Source organism: Lactuca saligna, chromosome 6, assembly GCF_052625555.1.
Source record: "Lactuca saligna cultivar CGN05327 chromosome 6, ASM5262555v1, whole genome shotgun sequence".
Taxonomy (NCBI): Eukaryota; Viridiplantae; Streptophyta; class Magnoliopsida; order Asterales; family Asteraceae; genus Lactuca; species Lactuca saligna.
In genome coordinates this window covers 49,836,725-49,861,910 of record NC_136422.1, presented here as the reverse complement: position 1 = coordinate 49,861,910, position 25,186 = coordinate 49,836,725, and the positions used below count along the sequence as shown (strand labels likewise).

General features: G+C 36.1%; 1 protein-coding gene across 1 annotated transcript; it reads right to left on the bottom strand.

The window, feature by feature from the left end:
- Positions 1–20,806: 20,806 nt before the first annotated feature.
- LOC145000276 (putative CoA ligase CCL7) lies at positions 20,807–23,928 on the bottom strand. The gene is made up of 6 exons (XM_078959477.1): positions 22,825–23,928; positions 22,038–22,227; positions 21,805–21,950; positions 21,654–21,721; positions 21,169–21,271; positions 20,807–21,100 (listed from the first exon to the last, which is right to left on the bottom strand). Exons 1-6 carry the CDS (start codon positions 23,818–23,820, stop codon positions 20,987–20,989), a joined length of 1,617 nt encoding a protein of 538 aa, XP_078815603.1. The 5' UTR covers positions 23,821–23,928; the 3' UTR covers positions 20,807–20,986.
- Between the last annotated feature and the right edge of the window lie 1,258 nt (positions 23,929–25,186).

Genomic DNA, 25,186 nt, shown 5'->3' with positions numbered 1-25,186 from the left:
AACTCGTCGAGTCCTTACTCTTCCTTGATTCCACTCGCTACTACTCGTCGAGTTTTGGCGCAAACTCGGCGAGTTCCTCTTCGCTACTAACACCCCAACAATCTGCATCTGACTCGACGGGTTGTATGAACAACTCGTCGAGTTCTTCTTCTTCAGATGATCACTCTAGCTGTGACTCGCCGAGTTGTATGAACAACTCGTCGAGTCTGTTCTTGAAGTATGAAGATGGCCTTGGACTCGTCGAGTCAGGGCATTGACTCGTCGAGTTCTTCCACGAATGAATATAACCCACTAGCTCACCGAGTCCACCTCTCACTCACTGGTTCCACTCGGCATAACTCGAAAAAGGAAACACAGGGGACTCGCGACTTGACTCGCCGAGTCAGAAGAACGACTCGCCAAGTCGTATGCATTCAAATACTATACACTCGATTCTGCTTGAAACTAGTCCATGCCATTAATAGATATGGGTTCCCGGGACTTGATTTACACGTAAAGTTTCCAACTTTACGTGTAATAAACATCAAATGAAGGTTTTAAGGTTAAAAGCACACTATAATAATAGATCTAGAGCTTTCATGCAAAATGGATCCATAAAGGTGCTAGATCTAAGCTCCTGGAAATCAAATCTAATTAGATCTGAAGGTTAATCAACTCCATGAGTCCTCTATGCTACTACTAAGCTAAGAAATGGTTCAAGAATGGCGTTAATGGCTTCACAAAAGGAGTTTTAAGCATAGAAACAGAAAAGGGCCAAGATATACCTTACTTTCTTCTGAAATTCCTCAAGGATCTAGGATCTCCTTCTTCTCCTCTTGATCTACCTTCCTTTATCTCTTGAAATCTTCAAAGAACACACCAAAATCACACAAAATGCAATGAGGGCTCTAGGGTTTCATGAATGATGATTTGAGGGGTGATGGGGACTGATTAGAGGCCCTAAAAGTTGTTTAAATAGGGTGCAAACCCTTGAAATTAGGGTTTCATCCAGACTGGCGGACTCGCAGAGTCGCCAACTTAAACGTGCTCGAATTCGCGACCCTACTCGACGAGTCCAACTACTGACTCGTCGAGTTCCCCTTAAAACTTGAAGAAATATAATCAATAAATAACAATATAAATATCATACCAGAATTGGGGTGTTACAACCATCCCCTACTTGTCTCAGACTTCGTCCTCGAAGTCTGCTGCTGCTGCTGAATCTAAGAACAACTCGGGGTAATGCCCCCGCATCTCCTCTTCGGACTCCCACGTCCACTAAGAACCCTTCCGGTGCTGCCACTGTACCTTTACCAACTGAATCACCTTGTTCCTCAAGGTCTTCACCTTCCGATCCAAGATCGCAACTGGCTTCTCGACATAATTCAGGCTGCTATCAACCCGAATATCCTCAATGGGCACTATTACCGACTCGTCCACCAAACACTTCCTCAACTGAGAAACATGGAAAGTGTTGTGGATCTGGCTAATCTCTGACGGAAGATCCAACCGATAAGCAACCCAACCCACCCGGGTCAAAACCCTAAAAGGACCAATGAACCTGGGGCCCAACTTGCCCCTCTTCTGAAACCTGATAACACCCTTCCAGGGCGATACCTTCAGGAGGACCATATCGCCCACCTGAAACTCCAAATCTGAAAGCCTCCTATCGGCGTAACTCTTCTGCCAACTCTAAGCAGTCTGCAGTCTGCCACGAACCTGCTGGATCAATTCTGTCGTCTTGAGCACCACCTCGGTGCTTCCAATGACTCACTGACCGACCTCGCCCCAACAAATCAGGGTCCTACACTTCCTCCCATAGAGCATTTCGAAAGGAGGTCGATCGATACTCGCGTGGTAACTATTGTTATACGAAAATTCCGCTAACGGAAGGTATGTATCCCAACTGCCACCGAAGTCTAGAACACATGTTCGCAGCATGTCCTCGAGGGTCTGAATCATTCTCTCGCTCTGCCCGCCCGTCTGAGGATGGAAAGCGGTGCTAAAATGGAGACGAGTACCCATCTCGTCGTGAAACCGCTTCCAGAATCTGGAAGTAAAACGGACATCTCGGTCTGACACCACTGAAACAGGCACACCATGACGTGCCACCACCTCCCTCACATAAATATCAGCTAACTTTTCTACTGATATGCTCTCCTGGATCGGTATAAAATGAGCACTCTTTGTCAACCGATCCACAATACCCCATATAGAATCCACTCCACGCGCAGTCCTGGGAAGCTTCGTGATGAAATCCATGGTAATGTCTTCCTATTTCCACACCAGAATGTATAACGGTTGCATCTTGCCGTGAGGTCTCTGGTGTTCTGCCTTAACCTTCCTGCAGGTCAGGCACCTCTCCACATACCAGGTGACATCCCGCTTCATGCAAGGCCACCAATAATAGGGTCGAAGATCTCTATACATCTTCGTAGCCCCTGGATGAATGGAAAATAGAGACTTATGGGCCTCATCCATCAACACTTTCCATACTCCACCCCAGTACGACACCCAAACTCTCCCGTGAAGGGTCAACAATCCTCTACTATCATAGTCAAAAGAAGCTACTCGGCCCACGATCCTCTCACACTTCTGTCTCTCCTCCTTGAGGCATTCTACCTGTGCCTCCTTAATTTGCTCCAATAATGGAGCAATCACCATCATCCTCAAACAAATGTCTCTGATCGGGGCCACTACTTCCTTGCGGCTCAAGGCGTCGGCCACTACGTTAGCTTTCCCCGGGTGATAAAGGATCTCACAGTCATAATCCTTCAACACATCTAACCATCACCTCTGCCTCATGTTCAGATTCGGCTGATCCATGAGGTACCTCAAGCTCTTGTGATCCGTGTAAATGGTACAACGGACCCCATAAAGGTAATGTCTCCAAATATTGAGGGCAAAAACCACTGTCCCCCAGCTCTAAATCATGCGTAGGATAATTAGCCTTGTGAGGCTTCAACTGTCTCGAGGCATAAGCTATCACACGACCTCGCTGCATCAACACTACTCCCATACCTGTGATCGAGGCATCACAGTAAACTACGAAATCCTCCACTCCCTTTGGCAGGGTAAGAATCGGTGCCTCGCACAATCTCTGCCTGAGGGTCTCAAACGCTACCTGCTGCTCAGGCCCCCAACGGAACGCTACTGACTTCTTGGTCAGTCGGGTGAGCGGTACTGCTATCTTGGAGAAATCCTATATGAATCTCCTGTAATACCCTACCAATCCTAGGAAACTCCGAATCTCGGATGGAGACCTCGGAACCTCCCACTGCATCACGACCTCAATCTTGGCCGGATCTACCAAAATACCCTTCTAGTTGATGAGGTGACCAAGGAACTGCACCTCGCGCAACCAAAACTCACACTTGGAGAACTTCGCGAAAAGTCTCTCCTTTAACCTCTAGCACCTCTCTCAGGTGTTCCTCATGCTGCACCTGAGTCTTGGAATACACCAAGATATCGTCTATGAATACTATCACAGACTGATCCAGCATCGACCTGCACACGCGGTTTATGAGGTCCATGAACGCGGCCAGAGCGTTGGTGAGCCCAAATGGTATCACCATAAACTCATAATGACCATACCTGGTCCTAAAGGCGGTCTTCTGCACATCATCGTCTCTGACCCGCATTTGGTGATATCCGGAGCGTAAATCAATCTTGGAGAACCAAGACGCTCCCTGAAGCTGATCAAACGAATCATCTATCCTCGGAAGTGGGTAACGGTTCTTCACTGTTACCTTATTCAGCTCCCGGTAATCTATACACATACGGTGCGACCCATCCTTTTTCATCACGAATAAAATCGGTGCACCCCAGGGCGAACTGCTCGGCTTGATAAATCCCTTGTCCAGCAGCTCTTGCAGCTGCGTAGACAACTCCTGCATCTCTGGGGGAGCCAACCGATACGGTGCCTTGGCTATCAGAGCCGCACCACGGGCTAGATCAATCCCAAACTCAACCTGTCTCTCAGGAGGTACCCCCAGCAATTCCTCTGGAAATACATCCGAGTAGTCTCGCACCACCGGAACATCATCAACTGTCATCTTACCCTTCTCCCGGGCATCTGAAACATAGGCAATCTAGCCGACACAACCCTGCTGAAAGTAGCATCTTGCCCTCGCTGCTGAACACAGAACTGGCCCGCGTTGTGGCTTCTCTCCCTGAATCACTAACTCTCCCCCATTGGGAGTGCGTACTCTCACTAACTGCAGCTCACAATCTATCACTGCCCCATTGGGGCTCAGCTAATCCATGCCTACTATGACTTTATTCCCTCGCAGGGGAATAGGGACCAAGTCCACCAGAAACTGCTCATCGAATAACTGTAGAGAACACCCTTTGTGCACCCTTGCCACCCTAACGGTCCTATCAGCTGCTATCTCAACCTCAAGTGGACAATCTAACTAATGGGTTTTGGTCATAAGAACATCCTATGTGCTCATACAAACCCTAATGCTTAGATCTAGGTTTCTCTATTGTACATGCAAGTTATCCAATACTATAAACCCTAATTCTAGCATTCAAGTAATCATATTAACATGAGAATAGGTTTAAGATATTACCTTGATTGTTATGTAGCAATAACAATCCCAAATCCTCCTTGTATTGACTTTAGAAAGCTTAGAGTCACAAATGTCACTCCTCTAATGGTTCACAAACACCTAGAGAAAGAGGATGAAGAGGAGAGAGCATGGAGGCTGCTCAAAAACGTGTGAAACCCTAGAAAGATGCTTAGCCTCATTTTTGGGTCATAAGGGATCTATATATAGTTAGGCTATTAGGGTTATCTAACAAGGAAACCCTAATTTGGATACTTAAGCCCTAAGCAACCCATGGATTCCTTTCCTTAAGGCTCTTGGACGATTTCTCATGGGTTTCCCCATAGAATTCGTCCACCCCTTAATATAAGGCAATCCATGGCCCAAATTGCAATTATCTTATAATTACAATTCCAGTCCCTTAAGTTTAATTAATCTCTTTTAGTCACAAAACTAATTACTAATTAATTATTGACTAATATTAATTAAACAATATGATTTCTCCTTTAATATATTATTATCATAATATATTAATAAATCATATTTAATCCTTTCTCTCCATAATTCATCCTATCAAGTTGCTTTGATGAAGGCAACCCAAAAGGACCATGCACCATCGGGTCAAGTACATACCAAAATAGTTATGGACTTAGACACTAATCCAACAGTCTCCCACTTGGATAAGTCTAATAACTATTCTGCGTATGACTTCAGATCCTGATCTGCAATCGTAGCTTTCCAAAGCCGCTGTCAACTCTGATCCTATCAGATACGTGTGTCCTTTAGATAAGGGATCATATATTCCTCCATTCTAGATATCGTATGAGACATGATTTCAAATCATTCTCTTTGTACCATTTCTCGATTCCCGATTTATGACGATTGACTAATTGAACAAATCAAATTAGCCATAGCCCGGCCGAGCATTTACGTTTGTCATCACAAAAATCATCGAGGGGCCCAAAGATATCGCTTTTATCCTACTTTGGATAAAAGAAACAGATAAACTTTGATACAATGCTTGCTTGTACTCACTCACCGAATCACACACAACAATATGTTTTATAACACCAAGTTACTAGTGCGTTTACATTTTATCAATGTGCAACCGATTTGCAAGATACAACTCACACATCTTGGTTTCAAGAATATAAGATGTTATCGTCTCACCAATCACTCGTGATACAATTCATGGAGTGATCCAAGTGAACGTGGGTTTAATCCAATGCTCAAATCTTATTCATAAGCACTCATGAACGTTGCAACAAACATTTGCTTATGTCTAATACCCTTTTAGACAATCCACACACCAATTCACGACAGTCTTTATTCATACCTACTTCCAACATATGAACGACTGTGTCCCGTTCGAATAATTTTACTGTTCTAAACCAATTAAATTATTCAGGAAGTCAAAACATGCAAAGTGAAACACAAGAATAATACTAATCCCATATGGCCTCAAACCTTTGAACATAAACAAAACACCTTTTATTTATCACCATATCGATTACTCATTATTTGTTGTTTCGGGTAATCAACTTTTTACTTGAATTATTACAACACTTGTCCCATGCTCTTATCATGCACACAATGTTTACTTATGGTTCTTACTTTGTGAAATAGATCAAACGAACACATTTTCAATCATACTTATTTCACAACTCCAAATCCTTTTTTCATAAGTGAAAGAATATCAAATTCTTGTCACTTATAGAATATGTTAGATTCTAACATTTTGTGCAAAGATCCTTTTGTAATGTCATTGCACTAAAGTCACAATGACTATTGCCAATGAAATTACAAAGTCCTCTATCGGAGATTGTTACAATACAATTCCTTAGATATGATGTCTCTCACTCAAAGTACATTCCTTTGAACATCCTTTTGCATAAATGTTTCTAATCTAGACATAGGTTTTCAATATTCAATTCCCAATATGGACACGTTTCCATATTTTCCATATGACAACTTATTCTTAATAGAATCTTATCTATTCATAATAATGTCGATATGGTCCATCCAATATGGAAACATTTCCATATTTTCCATATGATAACTCATTCTTAATAGAATCTTTTCTATTCATAATAATGTCGATATGGTCCATCCAATACCATGCTTCCAACTACTCACAAGCAACCAATCCTCGTCGAACTTTAGATTGTCCTTTGATAGTTGTTTAATTATTTTAGTCAAAAACCGATTCTAGTCCCTTTTCCCTCTAAATGCGCTAGACATTTGGAAAATTTTAGAATGGTCAAATATTAAAGCATTTGCAATCGACACTATACCCGAAGCGTATGGGACACGATGCATAATGTTTTATTTGCTATGTTCTTAAAATTCGAATTGTGAAGAGGAATGCCGTAATCATAATCGATTTTTGTGAACACACTATGTTTCCTTGACTAAAATTTATTAACATTTCTCAACCTAAGCCTTTAGATTCGAAATGAAGCATAGTATTCTCTCCCTTAATTATAGCAAAACAACTTTACAACCCTTACGACTTTGCAAGGTATAACTCTTGTTTTCTATAGTTAATATTGCCAACTTGCAATACGTGCCTTAATAATCATACAATCATAACATTTATTCTCCCACTATCATGATGATTATTATAAAACATAACACTTATGCTCCCACTAGCTTTGACATGTATTCAGAAACAACTTAACTTTCAGAAAAACAATACCTATTGAATTTCTTAAGTTGATGTTTCTAATACCTAATGCTTTGATAATCTTTTATCAATGCTTCTTGAACTTATACACCTTTGCCTTAGATAGTTCATATGTGTGTCTAAACAATTAAGACTAATTGCCAAACCTCATAATTCAAATCATGGAAAGGGATACCATAACCATAATTGAATTCGAGAATGCAATTTTACAATCACTATCTTCTTAAAATCTTTCTTAGTGAAATCATTTTCCCACAATGATTTTCATGAAGGAGGAAATCTTATGTCACTTAGATTTAAATGGTGTATGTGTTCCTATCCATGTGAATTTGTTAAAACCAAGGTTTACGAGAAATTCAAACTCATATGGACCGAACTTTCTTAATCTTGATTTCTTGCCTTATGGTAGCACAGCTGCGCACCATGTCTTCCAAGTAGTTAAGCAGCTCAACCTTTCCTATCAATGTACCTTTCATTGATTAAGGTGCCTTGCCTTTTATGCGTTCAAAATGAGAACTCATAGAACTCACATGGATACTTAACTCAATTGGAAAAGCACGGACACAAAATAATGTCAACACGATAGGTTGTAAACCTCAACTCGTGTGCTAGTGATGATCGATAAGGTTTATTTTGATTTGTTCTTGAAACCTTTTAAGACCATTAAGACTCCCACTAACTCCTTGACATATAAGATTCTCTTATCAATAAACATTTATTGACAAACAAATATTCAAGAGTTAGTGTAGCTTTTATCAAAACACTTGATGAATGTTTTAAACCTTCTTAATACTTATCACTCAATGTCACAATCTTAACTCTAAGACTTGTTTTGGAACGAAGTATGATTGACTTCTTGATTTAACCATTTCTTCAATTCTTGATTCCTCTACTTAGACATACAACTGTACTAAGACTCACTTAGAGGAACAATTAAGATATGGTTCTTAATCATAAAGACCTATCATAAAGCATAAAAGGTACTCTCCCTTCTTCTTATAATGGAGAAACTTTTATCTTTCTGCCTACTTGATTCTTCTTATTCGTTTTGCTATTGATTTAAACCTTTTTAATCAATTCCGAATTACACTTAATCTTATAAGTATAGTCATATTTACTAAACCTTTAGTAAATCATGACGAATATCTTTGTTACTCTTATGGTGGACTTGATCAACATGCAACTTTGTGTACTCGATCTCCTAGTCCTTCACTTGACACTTTGTCAATGAATTAGTCTAATTTCCAAATATGAAATTTCTCATTCATCATGCAACCAAGTTGCGTGATTCCAAATTTCTGTCCAATTGAAAAATTTGGGCGATGAGAAACTCTCCCTATTTGGTAAATTCTCGACTTTTCCATAAACACCATAAATAAGAATCATATCCATTTGTTGTAGAAATATGCAAACACCAATTTTCATAATGATTTCATTGCAAGAAAATAAACAAATAAGTCAAACGAAAATTTATTTTATTTATAAAAGTAGCGGAAAACATTTGTCCTTACAATGCAAAATCCATTGAAAACTATGTAGTCGAATATTCCTAACAATTCTATCATAAATATATAAGCTCAAAATCTAATCTTCAAGTCCATGCGATCGAGATCCATTTCTTTGTGATTAGACTCATCTTGCTCTTTCATCAAGCTTCCTTTCTTTTCACCGATCCTGCAAAACATTCAAATGCAATCTTATCACATCATGTATTAAGAATCAACGAATAGGAACTTAATGGAGTTAGATAGTGGATTTTTACCTGAAGCACAACCATACTCTTTGACTCTCCCATCTTTGGAATCTTCAGGCTCTTGGGGCAGACTTCTATCCAACACCCTTTCTCTTGGCAGCAAACACAGGTCGCTTCTCTTAGAACGTCCTCGGAAGCATGGTCGTTTGACTTTCCCAACAAATACGCTCCATTGCTTCGCCAAATCATTTCTGATTCAACAACAATGAGCATGTAAGTTAGGTCAATGAGGTTATCGTCATGATCCATCATATAATACTTTCTTTTGAAATCATTATATGATTCAGGAAGTGATTGCAAAACCCAATTCAAAGCCAACTCATCCGGGAATGACACACCCAACATTATCAACCTATCAATGTGTGATTTCATTCCTAGAACATGGTCACACGGGTTTACCATCTTCATGTTTCATTTCCAATAGGGCTTTAGTGATATTGAACCTTTCAATTCTTCGATCTTGTGGGTTAGGGAGAACAATTGGAGGAGGTGGAGGAAGTGAAGCATGATTTCTTGTTCCTCGATCAAATCGTGGAATACCATCTTCATGTGGAAAGCTTGTTCCACGGGATTTGGAAAGACCATAGTTGTCGAACTTTGACATCTACAAAACGGGAGAAAACGAATTCAAGTTAGTTGATTGATTGAGTCCTTAGTAAACCACCCAAATGAGATACTAAGGCTAGGACCCAACACAATATTCTACAACTCGAGAGAGGGATGCCGTAACCCAAATTGCAGAACATTTGAAGGTAAGTGAATGACGATTCACTAATTTCCACCATGAAAAAAAACGAAAAAGAAATTTAAGTTTTAAATCTATGAAAACTCCTAGATCCTTTGAGATTCATTGAACATTTCAATGACATGTTTATATCTCGATATGCCCCTCTAGTTTGTGACTGGGATGCCGAGGATCACAAAGCGGGTGTAAATAACCATGCAAATTTACATGGTGCCCTCACATGTTACAGTCACCTATTCGATGTGTCGGTAAACCACACACGCTCCACCGAAATATGAAAAACATTGAGTCACCCTTTGCTACCTTTTCTTAGAACCATTTAGTGTGCCGGTAAACCACACACGCTCCACTAACGTCTTCGCAAGGGCACAAAGTGTAATTTCATGGAATTGCATCAATTCACTTTGCCTAAGTAACTAAGATTGGGAATTTGAAAAACATTTAGTTACTTTTGTACTTCATCATACTTATAATGGAAGGTTTCGTCCTATCCTACCCGTTCGGCTAACGACCCTCCACTAGTCAAGAGTGCGGTGGGTAAGAGTGGATACCCATTCAATCGCCATATTATAGGTAATTTCCTTAAACACCCCTTATAGACCAGCTTCGTGAATGAGGCCTACTAATGGTAAGACTGACTTTTACTCATACGTATATATAATGTTAGACTTTTAATGTTACATATAGTATAGGGTGTATTTTACACTTTTAAAATACTAGGTGGTCAAATTTAACAATTATACCTTTAATTCTATTAAATTTTAAACCAAAACTATTATGGATGTATTAAACCTCTTTTAATTATACTCCTTAATTAATTAATAAAACCATAAGGGTGTGATTTGAACTTTTCAAAACATTACTAGGGTTTTAGAATTTAACATTTCTAAATTAAACCTTTTAATCAACTTTTAAATTCCAAAACTTGAGGGCAAGTTTTGAAACATTTCAAAACATTAGGGTTAGAATTTAAATATTCATCAAAATTAAACTTTTAATCAAAATTTAAATTCCAAAACTTGAGGGCAAGTTTTGAAACCTTTTTTCAAAACATTAGGGTTTCAACTATTTAAATTTCAAAACAACAAAACTTTTGGGTTCAAATTTAAACTATAAAACCTAAAGGGGAAAATATGAAACTTTTCATAACAACAAGGATCAAATAAAAAATAATCTTAATTAACATTTAATCACATAATTATCCATATTTGATTTATTTAATGATTTCTTGCGAAACAATTTACCAATTTAATCAAAATAATTAATCAATTATCACATAAGGAAACAAATATTTTATTAATTGATAAATATCTTTAATTAGATCAAGAATATAGTCAAATATATCATAAAATCGGATTTATATTAATCTAATATGATAAGGCAACTATCCTTAAGCAAAAACAACAAGAAATCCCGGTTTTCCTTCCATCTGACCAGCCGACTCGCCGAGTTAGGTATGGACTCGTCGAGTCAGCATGAACTCGGCGAGTCCAGCCCCCCAGAAACACAAAAATCGATTTTTTCAATCACAGAAAGCATCAATACAATAGAAACCAACCTGACTCTAATACCACTGATGGGTTTTGGTCATAAGAACATCCTATGTGCTCATACAAACCCTAATGCTTGGATCTAGGTTTCTCTATTGTACATGCAAGTTATCCAAGACTATAAACCCTAATTCTATCATTCAAGTAATCATATTAACATGAGAACAGGTTTAATATATTATCTTGATTGTTATGTAGCAATAACAATCCCAATTCCTCCTTGTATTGACTTTAGAAAGCTTAGAGTCACAAATGTCACTCCTCTAATGGTTCACAAACACCAAGAGCAAGAGGATGAAGAGGAGAGAGGATGGAGGCTGCCCAAAAACATGTGAAACCCTAGAAAGATGCTTAGCCTCGTTTTTGGGTCATAAGGGATCTATATATAGTTAGGCTATTAGGGTTATCTAACAAGGAAACCCTAATTTGGATACTTAAGCCTAAGCAACCCATGGATTCCTTTCCTTAAGGCCCTTGGACGATTTCTCATGGGTTTCCCCATATAATTCGTCCACCCCTTAATATAAGGCAATCCATGGCCCAAATTGCAATTATCTTATAATTACAATTCCAGTCCCTTAAGTTTAATTAATCTCTTTTAGTCACAAAACTAATTACTAATTAACTATTGACTAATATTAATTAAACAATATGATTTCTCCTTTAATATATTATTCTCATAATATATTAATAAATCATATTTAATCCTTTCTCTCCATAATTCATCCTATCAAGTTGCTTTGATGAAGGCAACCTAAAAGGACCATGCACCATCGGGTCAAGTACATACCAAAATAGTTATGGACTTAGACACTAATCCAACACTAACTCCCCCGGAGCTCTGCTAAACCTCTTGCTAAGTGCAAGAGAGACAAATGATCGGGTAGTTCCCGAATCAAACAATATTGTAGCTGAGATGCCGTTCACCGAGAACGACCCTATACAAAACATATAACCATAAGAAATAATGAAGAAATAAATACTGAGATAAGGGAAAAATACATACCCGCCACCACATCAGGAGTCGCTCGTGCCTCCTCTGCTGTCAGCTGAAATGCCCTACTCTTCGCCATCGGCGTCTTGCCTCGGCCCTGACGGCCATCTGAAATCCTCAAAGTAGCAGGAGCGGGTGCTGACACCTTCCCTGCAGTAGCTAAACTCGGACACTGGGACTTTTTATGTCCCCTCTGATTGCAATGGAAGCAAATCAGATCTGATGCTGTAACAGCGGTGGTAGTGGCTGTACAATCTCTGCTCATATGCCCAGTCCGGCCACACTTGTAGCAACCGGCACTCCCTGCCTTGCACGCCCCGTCGTGCAATCTCCCACACTTGCCACATCGAGCGTGGCTCTGCTGACTCCTAGCTCTATGATCTGAACCCTTGGGCTTTTTGCCCACATTCCCTGTACCTGGAGCCGCCTCCGGATTCCTCTTCCTCTCCATCTCAAGGTCAATCTCTCTCTTTCTCTCTCTCTCTCTCTCTCTCTCTCGCCCTAGCAATCATGTCATCCAGCATTTTACAGCTGGACCGGCTCACGAACTGGCAGATATCACTTCGCAGCATCTCATGATAACGAGCCTTCTTCATTTCCTCATCAGCCGCGTACTGAGGAACGAGAAGTGCCCTCTCCCTGAACTTGGCGGTAATTTCCGCCACCGTCTCTGTAGTCTGGGTAAGATCTTGAAACTCGCGTGCTAATTGCTGCGCCTCAATAACCGGTGTGAACTCGGCTCTGAATCTGGTAGTAAAGTCTGCCCAGGTCATGGCATCCAAAACTGCGTCATCCCCGATGGCATGACCAATCTCCTCCCACCAATCCCGTGCCCTGTCCTTCAGAAGACATGACGCCAATCTGACCTTGTCCCCCTCGGGACATCTGCTAGTGTGGAAGGCGTTGGCCACATCTGCCAACCATCTGGTGCTCAATATGGGGTCCCGCACCCCGTGGTAGTCTGGAGCTCCACATGCACGGAACTCCTTGAAGGTAAGCATGCGCGACCCCATCATGGACGCTACCTCAACACGGAAAGTACTCAGTCTCTCATCCATCAACTCCAAGATACCCTCCTTGATCGAACCAAAGATCATAGGAGTCTGCTCAAGTATGGTGCAAGTAATCTCTGAAGAGAGAAACTCCCTGGTCTGCTCATCCATCTGCCCGGCTTCCGGGCCTGATCCTGATCCCACTCCGGCACCTGAACTGCCGACTGCTGGTCTAGGGCGTAATACCACCATTCTGAAACACAACATAATAAATGTTAGGAACACTGATATATCTCGAGGAATCACTACTACCACAAGTTCCCAGTCTCATCTCAGCTTTCCTTGATTCAAGTACGGATCCTCTGCTTCCAGTAGTACGGGCCCATACTACCTTCCATATCTATCCGTACTTTCCTCAAGTATTGCCTTGACTCCACCAAGTCACTATTACTGCTAATAATCTCTGCTACTCTCATCCTAGGCTTGCCCTAGGGAATTCTCTGACTATACCCGATCCTGTCCTCAGCTGCTGAAAGCCTCCCTGTGATGCCAATTAGCCATCACCTGAATACTATCACATGCGAAGAGGCTTAGATAATCCTTCAATTAAAAGACTCATCCCTACAACGGTTATACTCAGACAAGAGCTGCGCAATAGGGCTAAATCTAGCACTCTGAAATTATTCAACCCTATTCACATGTGACGTGGTGCATTCACCTGATGGCTAACTCCCATCACTTAGAGTCCCACAAAGCACAAAGCAAGCAACCTTAATACATAGGATACCATTCAAGCAATTCTATCCTCATAATAGGGAAACTATACTAGCATACAATGCTAAGTTCATATTATCAGGCATAACCTAAACAGGTTATCCTACTGTTGTGTACTCAATACTAGCATGCAATTCTCATAAGGCTGAAACACATAAGCAGGCACATAAGGCATCCTCCTAGATCCTTAGTCCTATACTAGCATGCTGTTCTACTGAAACTAAAACTGAGACTGAAACTGGAACTAAAACTGAAACTGAAACTGATAATCATAAACTTGTATGGGTAATTTGGGAGTACTTACTTGAGCTCGGCTAATCGCATGCACCACACCCCTTTTCTCTTTTCAACGTTTTTATCTTTCTTAAAAATTCTTTTTACTTTACTAAAACTCTTTTCTTTTCGAAAAACATTTTACCATTTCCTTAGTTTGAGTTCAGACACACCCGGAAGTGTGCCTGAATCCCCCAAACCAAGGCTCTGATACCAACTTGTAACATCCCAAAATACGATCCAAATTTTTTTGTTTAAATAATAATAAAACTCACATACTGATTATTATATCATAGAACCCATACGTCAAATATCTCAACTCATAATAAAATGTCGTGAAACAACTGTATCAAATCATACTACAAATCAAAACAAACTCCCAGGATAAAGACTGAAACTGTGGTGTGTGCGATGCCATCATCCCGAGCTCTTCCCCTTACTTGCGGAAGTACCTGAAACCAAAACTAAAACTGTAAGCACGAAACTTAGTGAGCTCCTCCAAACTACCACATACCATACAATAACATATAAACACGTACTGAGCCTTGCCCACTGCATCGGGCCGAAGCCCGGAAACTGCATCGGACCGTAGTCAAGAACTAACTGGGACCTTATCCCCTGCATCGGACCGATGTTCGGAACTAGCTGCATCGGACCGTAGTCTGGAACTGACTGGGACCTTGTCCCCTGCATCGGACCGATGTCCGGAACTAGCTGCATCGGACTGAAGTTCGGAACTGATTGCATCGGATCGAAGTCCAGAACTCACTGATTATAGCATAGCATAAGCACATATAAACTAGCATAAACTCATATACTGCATAATACACTAGGCCGTAGCCCAGAACACATAACACATAATTCATGTCTGAACCACGAAGGCATCAAACACACTAACAACTGCATCAGACCGAAGTCCGGAAACTACTACTAACTAAACGGGCCGACATTGTGGCCTTAGATCCGTTCCTACTGGAAGGAAACTCACCTCGTAGCCTAGCTGCTGAAAGGACTGCTCCGGAATCTGTCTGCTGCATCTCCGGTTTCACCCCGACTACATTATCCATGAGCACCATAAATTAAATACCGATAATAATAATAATACTGAGGGTAAAATAACTCTCCTACCCCTGGTCCAAGTCAACCTAACTGTCAAAGTCAACATTCAGTTGACCTGACTCGTCGAGTTGGGCCGCCAACTCGTCGAGTCCTTACTCTTCCTTGATTCCACTCGCTACTACTCGTCAGGTTTTGGCGCAAACTCGGCGAGTTCCTCTTCGCTACTAACACCCCGACAATCTGCATCCGACTCGACGGGTTGTATGAACAACGCGTCGAGTTCTTCTTCTTCAGATGATCACTCTAGCTGTGACTCACCGAGTTGTATGAACAACTCGTCGAGTTTGTTCTTGAAGTATGAAGATGGCCTTGGACTCGCCGAGTCAGGGCATTGACTCGTCGAGTTCTTCCACGAATGAATATAACCCACTAGCTCACCGAGTCCACCTCTCACTCACTGGTTCCACTCAGCATAACTCGAAAAAGGAAACACAGGGGATTCGCGACTTGACTCGCCGAGTCAGAAGAACGACTCGCCGAGTCGTATGCATGCAAATACTATACACTCGATTCTGCTTGAAACTAGTCCATGCCATTAATAGATCTGGGTTCCTGGGACTTGATTTACACGTAAAGTTTCCAACTTTACGTGTAATAAACATCAAATGAAGGTTTTAAGGTTAAAAGCACACTATAATAATAGATCTAGAGCTTTCATGCAAAATGGATCCATAAAGGTGCTAGATCTAAGCTCCCGGAAATCAAATCTAACTAGATCTAAGGTTAATCAACTCCATGAGTCCTCTATGCTACTACTAAGCTAAGAAATGATTCAAGAATGACTTTAATGGCAAAAGTCTAAAAAATTAAAACTTTACTATTCGTAACTACTTTTGTTTTAACATATATAATAATAGGTTTTTGATTTATACACTCGACCTTAGCACACTCCATTCTATTTTGATTTAGATTAATCATTTTTTTTGATTGAATTTTATTGGCTACTTTTTATTAAATTAAGGACTTAAAATCCTCTTTTTGTTTTTATTACTTTGTTTTTATTACTGCACATCTTTTTTTATTTTATATTTAAATATTCTTTCATATGGTTTCACGTTTTAATTTATTAAAGTTATATTTTACTGTTTTATTATATATATATATATATATATATATATATATATATATATATATATATATATATATATATATATATATATATATATATATATATATATATATATATATATATATATATAGTAAAAAGTGAATATACCCTTAAGGGTATATAAGCTTAGGTACCAAAACTCACCATACTACGTCGTTTTGTATCATATAATACATTCGAATTGTTCAATGTTCTTGTAATTTAACTTCTAACTTGATTTACTTCCAATATTTTTATAATTTACACATTTATCTTCCTCTTATATAATTTTCATTTTCAACTATAATATATATAGCCTAGTATGTGTTCGGAAAAAATATGTGATGTAAGAGAATGATAATAGTGAAATTTCGAATATCTTGAAAGTAAATCAAGTTAGGGTTGAAGTTTAACAATATTATGATGAGTATATCAAACAAAACGGCGTATTATGATGTGTTTGGGTACGTAAGGTTATATATCCTTAAGGGTATATTCACTTTTCCCATATATATATATATATATATATATATATATATATATATATATATATATATATATATATATATATATATATAGTCCTATAATACTGTACTTGCAATAAAGATATAATTTATCTTTTTTAAGTATAATAAAATGCATACATTTAAAAAAAAAGAATAATAGACTTAAATTATATAATAGAAATATATTTATTATTAGGTTATATTTTTTTTAACCTTTTAATCGGCAAATCTAATCTACTTCTAAGCTAACAACACCTATATCCACGACGGGACTTGATCCTCGACCACAAAGAGGGAGGGCACCACAAGATACCGCTGAACTACAAACCCTTTTATTATTAGGTTATATACTAGGTAAAAGAATAGAAAAGGTTTATACGAATTCCGTCAATATGAATAATTTGTTTAATAATAATTTTAATATTTTCTTTTTTAAATGATATATTCATATTTTTTTTAGTTTATTGTTATCATTATTTTATTTTGCGAAAATGTCTCTTAAATTTATTTTTATAATATTTTTATTAAATACATGTTTATTAACATTATAGTATTGGACTACTAAAAATATAACCAATTTTTCTTAAACGACAAACACGTTTTAATATATATATATATATATATATATATATATATATATATATATATATATATATATATATATATATATATATAAAATGTTGTTATGTTTTCTTGTGAATATTTGCCGTTTTTAAAAAAATAGTTTTTTTTAGTTTAGTTTTTTTAAAAGCAACCATTTTTCATGGCATTTACTTTTTAATATATTTTTTATATATTTTTTTTTCAAAAACTTAATTTTTATATTTTTTTTTCAGTTTTAAATCCGCACCTTCTTTAAATAATTTTCTCTCTTTTACTTTTTTATCTTTTTTTTTCTCTTTAATATATATATATATATATATATATATATATATATATATATATATATATATATATATATATATATATATATATATATATATATATATATTAAAGAGAAAAAAGAAGATAAAACAGTAAGAGAGAGAAAATGACATTTTTGGTAAACAAAATAATCAAACTTTTTATTAATATCAATAATTGGTTAATTATGATTTTTAAAGAGAAAATGATAAAAATAGCCATTTATACTAATGACATTACAAAAATAGCCAACGATTTCGCAGATGGAGATGCCCCATCTGCGAAATCAGCATCTCATCTGCGAATGTACAAGCACCTAAAGCACAGCTGTGCTTTAGGTGCTTGTACATTCGTAGGTGGTTTTTTTTTTATAAATTTTTTTGTGTATATATAGGGGTAATTTCACAGATGGAGAAGGTCCATCTGCGAAATACTCTCACTCTATCTGCGAAATGGTGATTTTTTTTGTCATATATATATATATATATATATATATATATATATATATATATATATATATATATATATAGTTTGACTATGAAATGAATTGGTTTGACTACGAAATCATGTTGCTATATAAAAAGTTTTGTAGAAACTAAAAAAAAAAAATATTTTTCTACAAAACTTTTTATATAGCAACATGATTTTGTAGTCAAACCAATTTATTTCATAGTCAAACTAAAAAAAAAATATGACAAAAAAAATCACCATTTCGCAGATAGAGTGAGAGTATTTCGCAGATGGACCTTCTCCATCTGCGAAATTACCCCTATATATACACAAAAAAATTAAAAAAAAAAAAACCACCTGCGAATGTACAAGCACCTAAAGTACAGTTGTGCTTTAGGTGCTTGTACTTTCGCAGATGGGGCATCTCCATCTGTGAAATCGTTGGTTATTTTTGTAATTTCGATTTTTTTTGGTTATTTTTGTAATGTCATTAATGTAAATGACTATTTTTATCATTTTCTCGATTTTAAATAAGCTAATAAATGGTTAATAGACACCACAATATTATCCATTATGGTTTATAAATGTTATTTTAAAACTTACACCCTCTACCCTCATAAATGCTATCTCATTGTCTCGTTGCCATCACCATGCATGATTAGTTTGAAGCATTTCAACCGTAAAACAAAAAATGTAGGAATGAGGTTATGGAAGTGATGTAGATGAATTTGAATAAAATGGAACTTGGAGTGTGTTTGACATTTCTTTTGAAATCTAAAGATTTTTTGGATTTTTGTTTTTTCAAAAAATTAAAAGTTTAAATAGTTGTTTGATAATTTTAAAAGATCTTTTAAATTAATTATTTAAAAAGAAAAAAAAGAAATAATTAGGTATGACTTTTAACCATTTTTGTTTTTTTTTTCCCTTTGCACCTTCAAAATTTTATACAAACACATTTTAAAACTTTCTTTTGAAAAGACACATAAATCAAAAATTCTTTTTAGTTTAAAATCCCGTTCATTTACTTATGTTAGGCTTTGGTATCATTTGGGTTTGTATTTTGTTGCTTTGTGCTTTTAGTCCTCTATTAATGTTTCACCTTCTATTTTGTTGGGTTTAGCGGTCGACTAAAAGTTTCGGCAAAAGCAAGACAAATTATTATTTGTATAGTTTGAAGCGATAGTATTTGATTTTAGAAAGAAAGATATTGACTTTGGGTGGTGTAGCATTTTTTCTTTATTTTGTTAAGAACAATTTAAAATTTAATTAAAATTGTTTTAATTTATGTTACTAAGAATGCAGAAAGCTCTGAAATAGATGCTTTGTTGTATCATACATAGCGAATGAAAATGGGTTTTAGTTAGTATGACAAACATTTGTTCTTTTTAGTGTTTGTATTTTTGTTTTTTGAGATAATGATTTATGAGAGTAACGAACTCTCATTTCTGTTTACATTTAGTCTTATTATTATTATTATTATTATTATTATTATTATTATTATTATTATTATTATTATTATTATTGAACTTGTTTATGATGTTTAAAAAAATATCATCATTGACTGTATTCTAGCAACTTTGACATCTTCAGCAACATGAGTTTTTCGACTAGTTCTTGGCACATAATGTTAGATTTTTTTGGAAATTTCCATGAAAACAAATTTTGGAAAAATTTATTGAAAATGATTTTGGGTTCAAATGATTTCAGGAACTTAAGACATGAATGAACACAAGAAATTAAGATCTGCAACTGCAAATCTATTTTAGGAACATGCTTTTCGGTTCAAATGATTTTAGAACGAGATGTGTTCTCGAGTTTATCAGAAATGAGATCTGAAGGGTTTTGTTGAAAGGTTTTTATCATGTTATTGAATTTATCAGAAACAAGAACTCATGTTCTTCGGATCACGGGATCAGAAGGGTTTTTATGAGTGGTTCATTAGAAACGAGATTTGTTATTATATTCATCATATACAAGAACTCATTCGATAATCGATTCTTCAAAAAGAACTTATATCCAAGAACTCCAGAAAATGACCAAAAAGTCATCAAAAGATGTCAAAATCATCGAAAACCAGCTAAATGCCAACACTAAAAACAAGGTTAATGGTAAATGGCGTACAATAGCTGATCATAATGATCTTGTTTGAAAATCAAATACAATGTAAAAAGTGTACAAAAAAACAACTAAATGTTAACAAAAACAAAGTTCTGTCATCCTTATATATCCTTATATGTCATTAACCCTTTTTTTTCTATACTTTTATCATGAACATGTTTAATGTTATGATTTTCTATTTCTTTATAAAGCTAGATATCTATTTTGGTTCCAAGTTTTCTACAAATAACAAACCCTACCATTTACGTTTATCAAATATATATCAACTTATGGCTTTAAACATTGGTTAAAAGCCTCATAATTCATTTAGAAAACTGCAAAATGGTGTAGTTTGAACTTTTCTTCGACCAAGGTCCAAAAAAATTTCAACTTGCAAAAATAAAGATTGTCTACAAACGTTAATCAAACTTTAACAACCCTTCCACGGATATTAAAAAAACAAATCCAAAACAATCTACACCTTTCATCGTACATAAACCATTCCAAATATTCTAATTCCCTAAAATATTACATTTTGGCTCGAACTTTTTCAATAAGTTCACGCCTTAGCAGTTTCCCTGAAGCCGATTTTGGCACACTGTTTACAAATGTCACTCGCTTCAATCTTTTATAAGGTGCAACCTGTATCAATTATATTCCAATAAGTATTGTTTTTTTTTTAAATAATATAAAATATCACAAATCTTTACCTCTTTAGCGATAAATTTCTTAACATCTTCTTCGGTCAACGAACTATTTGGAGACCGGACCACAAATGCAATCGGAACCTCACCAGCTTCCGCATCCGGAAACCTTCCAGACAGAATTTTAAAACCGATTACATCATAAAAAAAGATCTAAAAAAATATCAAATTGTAAAAAAAAAATAGCAATTTACTTTAACCATTTTTACTGATATTAGCAATATACTTCAATTTTTACCCATAATAGTAAGTACACTTACTTTCGCTTTTAACCCGATAAATCAACTTTTAACATGGAAAACTACTAACTTTTTACCATTTGATTTTTTTTTTTTGCTTATGTGGCAATACAATTGACAAATCATGTTCAAATATTGCTATAAATAAAACATATTATTCATATTGGTAAAAATGGTAAACCACATTGCTATTTAAAACTGTAAATAACTAAATATGCATAAAATTCTGAAAAGATTGTCTTTTTGGCTTACGGAATCACTGCAGCATCCAATATTTCAGAATGCGAAAGCAAAACTGCTTCAAGCTCTGCTGGAGCAACCTTAAAAATACGAAACATAAATCCAAAAGATTAAATAATATATTTTTTTTTTTCTTCAAAAAAATACATATTACATTTTTTACCTGAAAACCCTTGTACTTAATGAGCTCTTTAATTCGGTCAACCACAAATAGTTGACCATCATCATCGAAATACCCAAGATCCCCCGTATGCACAAAACCCTGTTTATCTATCGTCAGCTTTGTAGCCTGAGCATTATTTAAATAACCTGAAAATTAAAATTATATATTACTAAAAAATAAAAATCATCGTGAAATACATTTAATATTTAATATATAAATTAAATTAAACGTACCTTGCATCATATTAGCTCCTCGAACCCATATTTCACCCATTTGATTAATCGGAAGAGGTTTTCCAGTATCTACGCTAACTATTTGAGCCTCGACACCTGGAATAAGTCTCCCTGCTGATCCGGAGTGACGTGGCCCCATGATTGGACTTTCCACTGAGACGACTCCAGTTGTTTCAGTCATACCATATCCCTGTTGCGTTTCTTGATTTTGTTACTTATTTTCAAGATTTATAAAGAAAAACGAAAAATTAAAGCAAAATGATGTTTCGACTTTCAATTTTGACTTGATGGGCTTAATAGTTTAATCGGTTTCATTCAAAATTTCAAATAGCATGGTTTTAGTTGTAATGGGATGTTTGACTTGCTGGAATAATTTGGCATGATAAATATTGTGTTTCAAGAGGGTAAAATGGTTATTTTCTTGAATTCAGAATCCAAAAAAGAAACAAAAAGGAGTGAGTGTTACAACGCTTTAGCCACTCAACATCATTGCCCACAAGAAAAAGCAGATTGTACAACCTTTTTATAAAGTTTAGTTAAGCCCATTTTGTGTTGTTTACTTGACTTTGTTGACATATTTTCAAGATTCATATAGGAAATTGAGAACCACAATTTCATGTGCTAAATTAAGTTTTAAAAGGATAGAACACATGACAAGACCAAAATAACATGACCCGAAAAGGCAAAAGAATCGAATAATCACTAGTTTTCCCATGTGTATAACAATTGAACAATTAGAAAACAAGATCATTAAACGAATATAAGATCGAATGAATTGGAAGTTTACCTGAAGAATTAAAACATGTGGGAACTTTTTGGCACATTCCTCCATTAATTCTTTCCCCAAAGGTGCAGCACCTGAACCGATTTGCTTCAAAGAAGAGAGATCAAACTTCTTCACTACATCGTGTTTAGCTAAAGCAAGTATAACTGGGGGAACAACCCATAAATGGGTTACTCTATATTTCTCGACGTTCTTTAATACCCCTTCGAAATCAAATTTCCCCATTGATACGATGGAGTTTCCTTCCTGTAATTGGGAATATAATATAACCCCAAGTCCAAATATATGAAACATGGGCAAGAAACATATGTATCTGTAGTGTTTCTCCCCCATTAATCTTTGATCGGAAGTAATCATCTGTGAAACTGAGATGAAATTCCTATGGCTCAAAACGACGCCCTTACTAACACCGGTTGTCCCAGAAGAGTACAATAAGGCCGCGGTATCATCTCCTCGAATCGAAACATTAGGGAGTTCTGAAACTGACGGAGATTTTGAAATTAAGTCGTTGTATGAAAAAGATCCTTTTCTGGGAGTTTCTGATCCTAAAAACACAATCGGAAGGCCAAAGTTTTGAACTTTTTGGTACAATTCTGGAACAGTGATGATGAGTTTGGGTTTGGAGTCTTTGAGTTGCTTCGATAGCTCGCCGACAGTGTACTGGGGGTTGACGGTGGTGGCGATGGCGCCGAGAGCGATGACAGAGTATAGAGAGACGGGGTATTGGATTGAGTTGGGGGCGAAGATGAGGACGACGTCGTTCTTGGCGATACCCAGTTGGGTGTTCAAGGCGTGAGAGAGCTTGGCGACGGTGGTTTTGAATTCGGAGAAAGTGAGGGTTTCGCCGGAGTCGGAGTCGATTAATGCGGGTTTGTTTGGGTAGGATGAGACGTTACGGAAGAGGAAGGAAATCATCGATGTGTGGGGTTTTGCTGGGATGACTAGTGGTGGCCGGAGGGATCGGAATATTCCGTCGCGGCCATACCCGGATTTCTCCATTGACCTGGTGTGTGATGATCAGTGATGAGATGACTGACGAAAGATGAGCAATTTGCACCAAATGCTCATCATCTTGATTTCTTCTGACATCTTATACTCGTCCATCTTGGCTGGTGACGAGTGTAAATTTTGTTTTTTAGCTAATTTTCATTGAGAAATTCCATAAAATAGAAAGCATTTTTTTAAACAGCTACATCAAAAACCATTTGGTTAACCATAAGGTTAGATTTTATTTTTAAAATAAGTAATAACCATCATATAAAATTTCTTTATTATATAAAAACTATTATAGTTTGAAAATTTTCCATTTAATCATTTCATGAAAAAAAATCAATTTAAGATTTGAAAGTTTAATTGAAAAAAAAAAAACTAATTCATTTATGAAAAAAATTAGGATAACGTTACCGTAATCAACTAATTTTTTGTTTTTGATTTAAAAAGTCATATTTTGTTTTAAATTTAGCATTTAACCTATGTGACTTGTTTTTATTGATTTTTAATTTTTTAAATCTCTCTCTCTCTCTCTCTCTATATATATATATATATATATATATATATATATATAAATGTTTTTCATATCTATTGTGTGCTAGAATACACCAATAGAGATATAGTATTAATTATATGTATATTAAATGTTATCCATACTTATAACTTATTTTTATAAAAACTAATTAAATTTGTTATTAAATGTCAACAATAATATTCTTTCAGAATGAATTCATATCTAGAAGAATGAGAGTATATTCTAGCAGAATAAGAGTGTATTCTAGTAGATTACGCTCTCGTTTTTCATATTCCATGCAACTTTATTGTATTTTAAGTGAGTGGGTCCTGAAACAAAATACGAAATCATATATAAAAACCTAGATGTGAATTCATTCTTAAGGAATATTATTGCTGACATTAATGACAGATTTAACTAATTTCCATAAAAAGAGAATTATAATTATGGATATCATTTAATATTTATATAATTATGGAAATCATTTAATATTTATATTTATTTAATTAAATATTTATTTAATTTACTAAATTTCTATTGGTGCATTTTAGCACACAATAAATATAATAAACAAAATAACCTAACCCTATATATATATATATATATATATATATATATATATATATATATATATATATATATATATATATATATATACGGTTTCAATAAAGAACCAATATGGGTGGAGGAACCAAGGAACCTATTAAGATGGTTGGATTAAAATATTAACAACCATTAGATTTGAGATGTAAAAGTATGAAAAACAATAGTGTGCAGCTGATTATAACCAAACACGTAACTTAAGGGGGCATTGTCGTCAAACTAAAACTTTTTAACTGTGACAATCGTCAATCTTGAGTC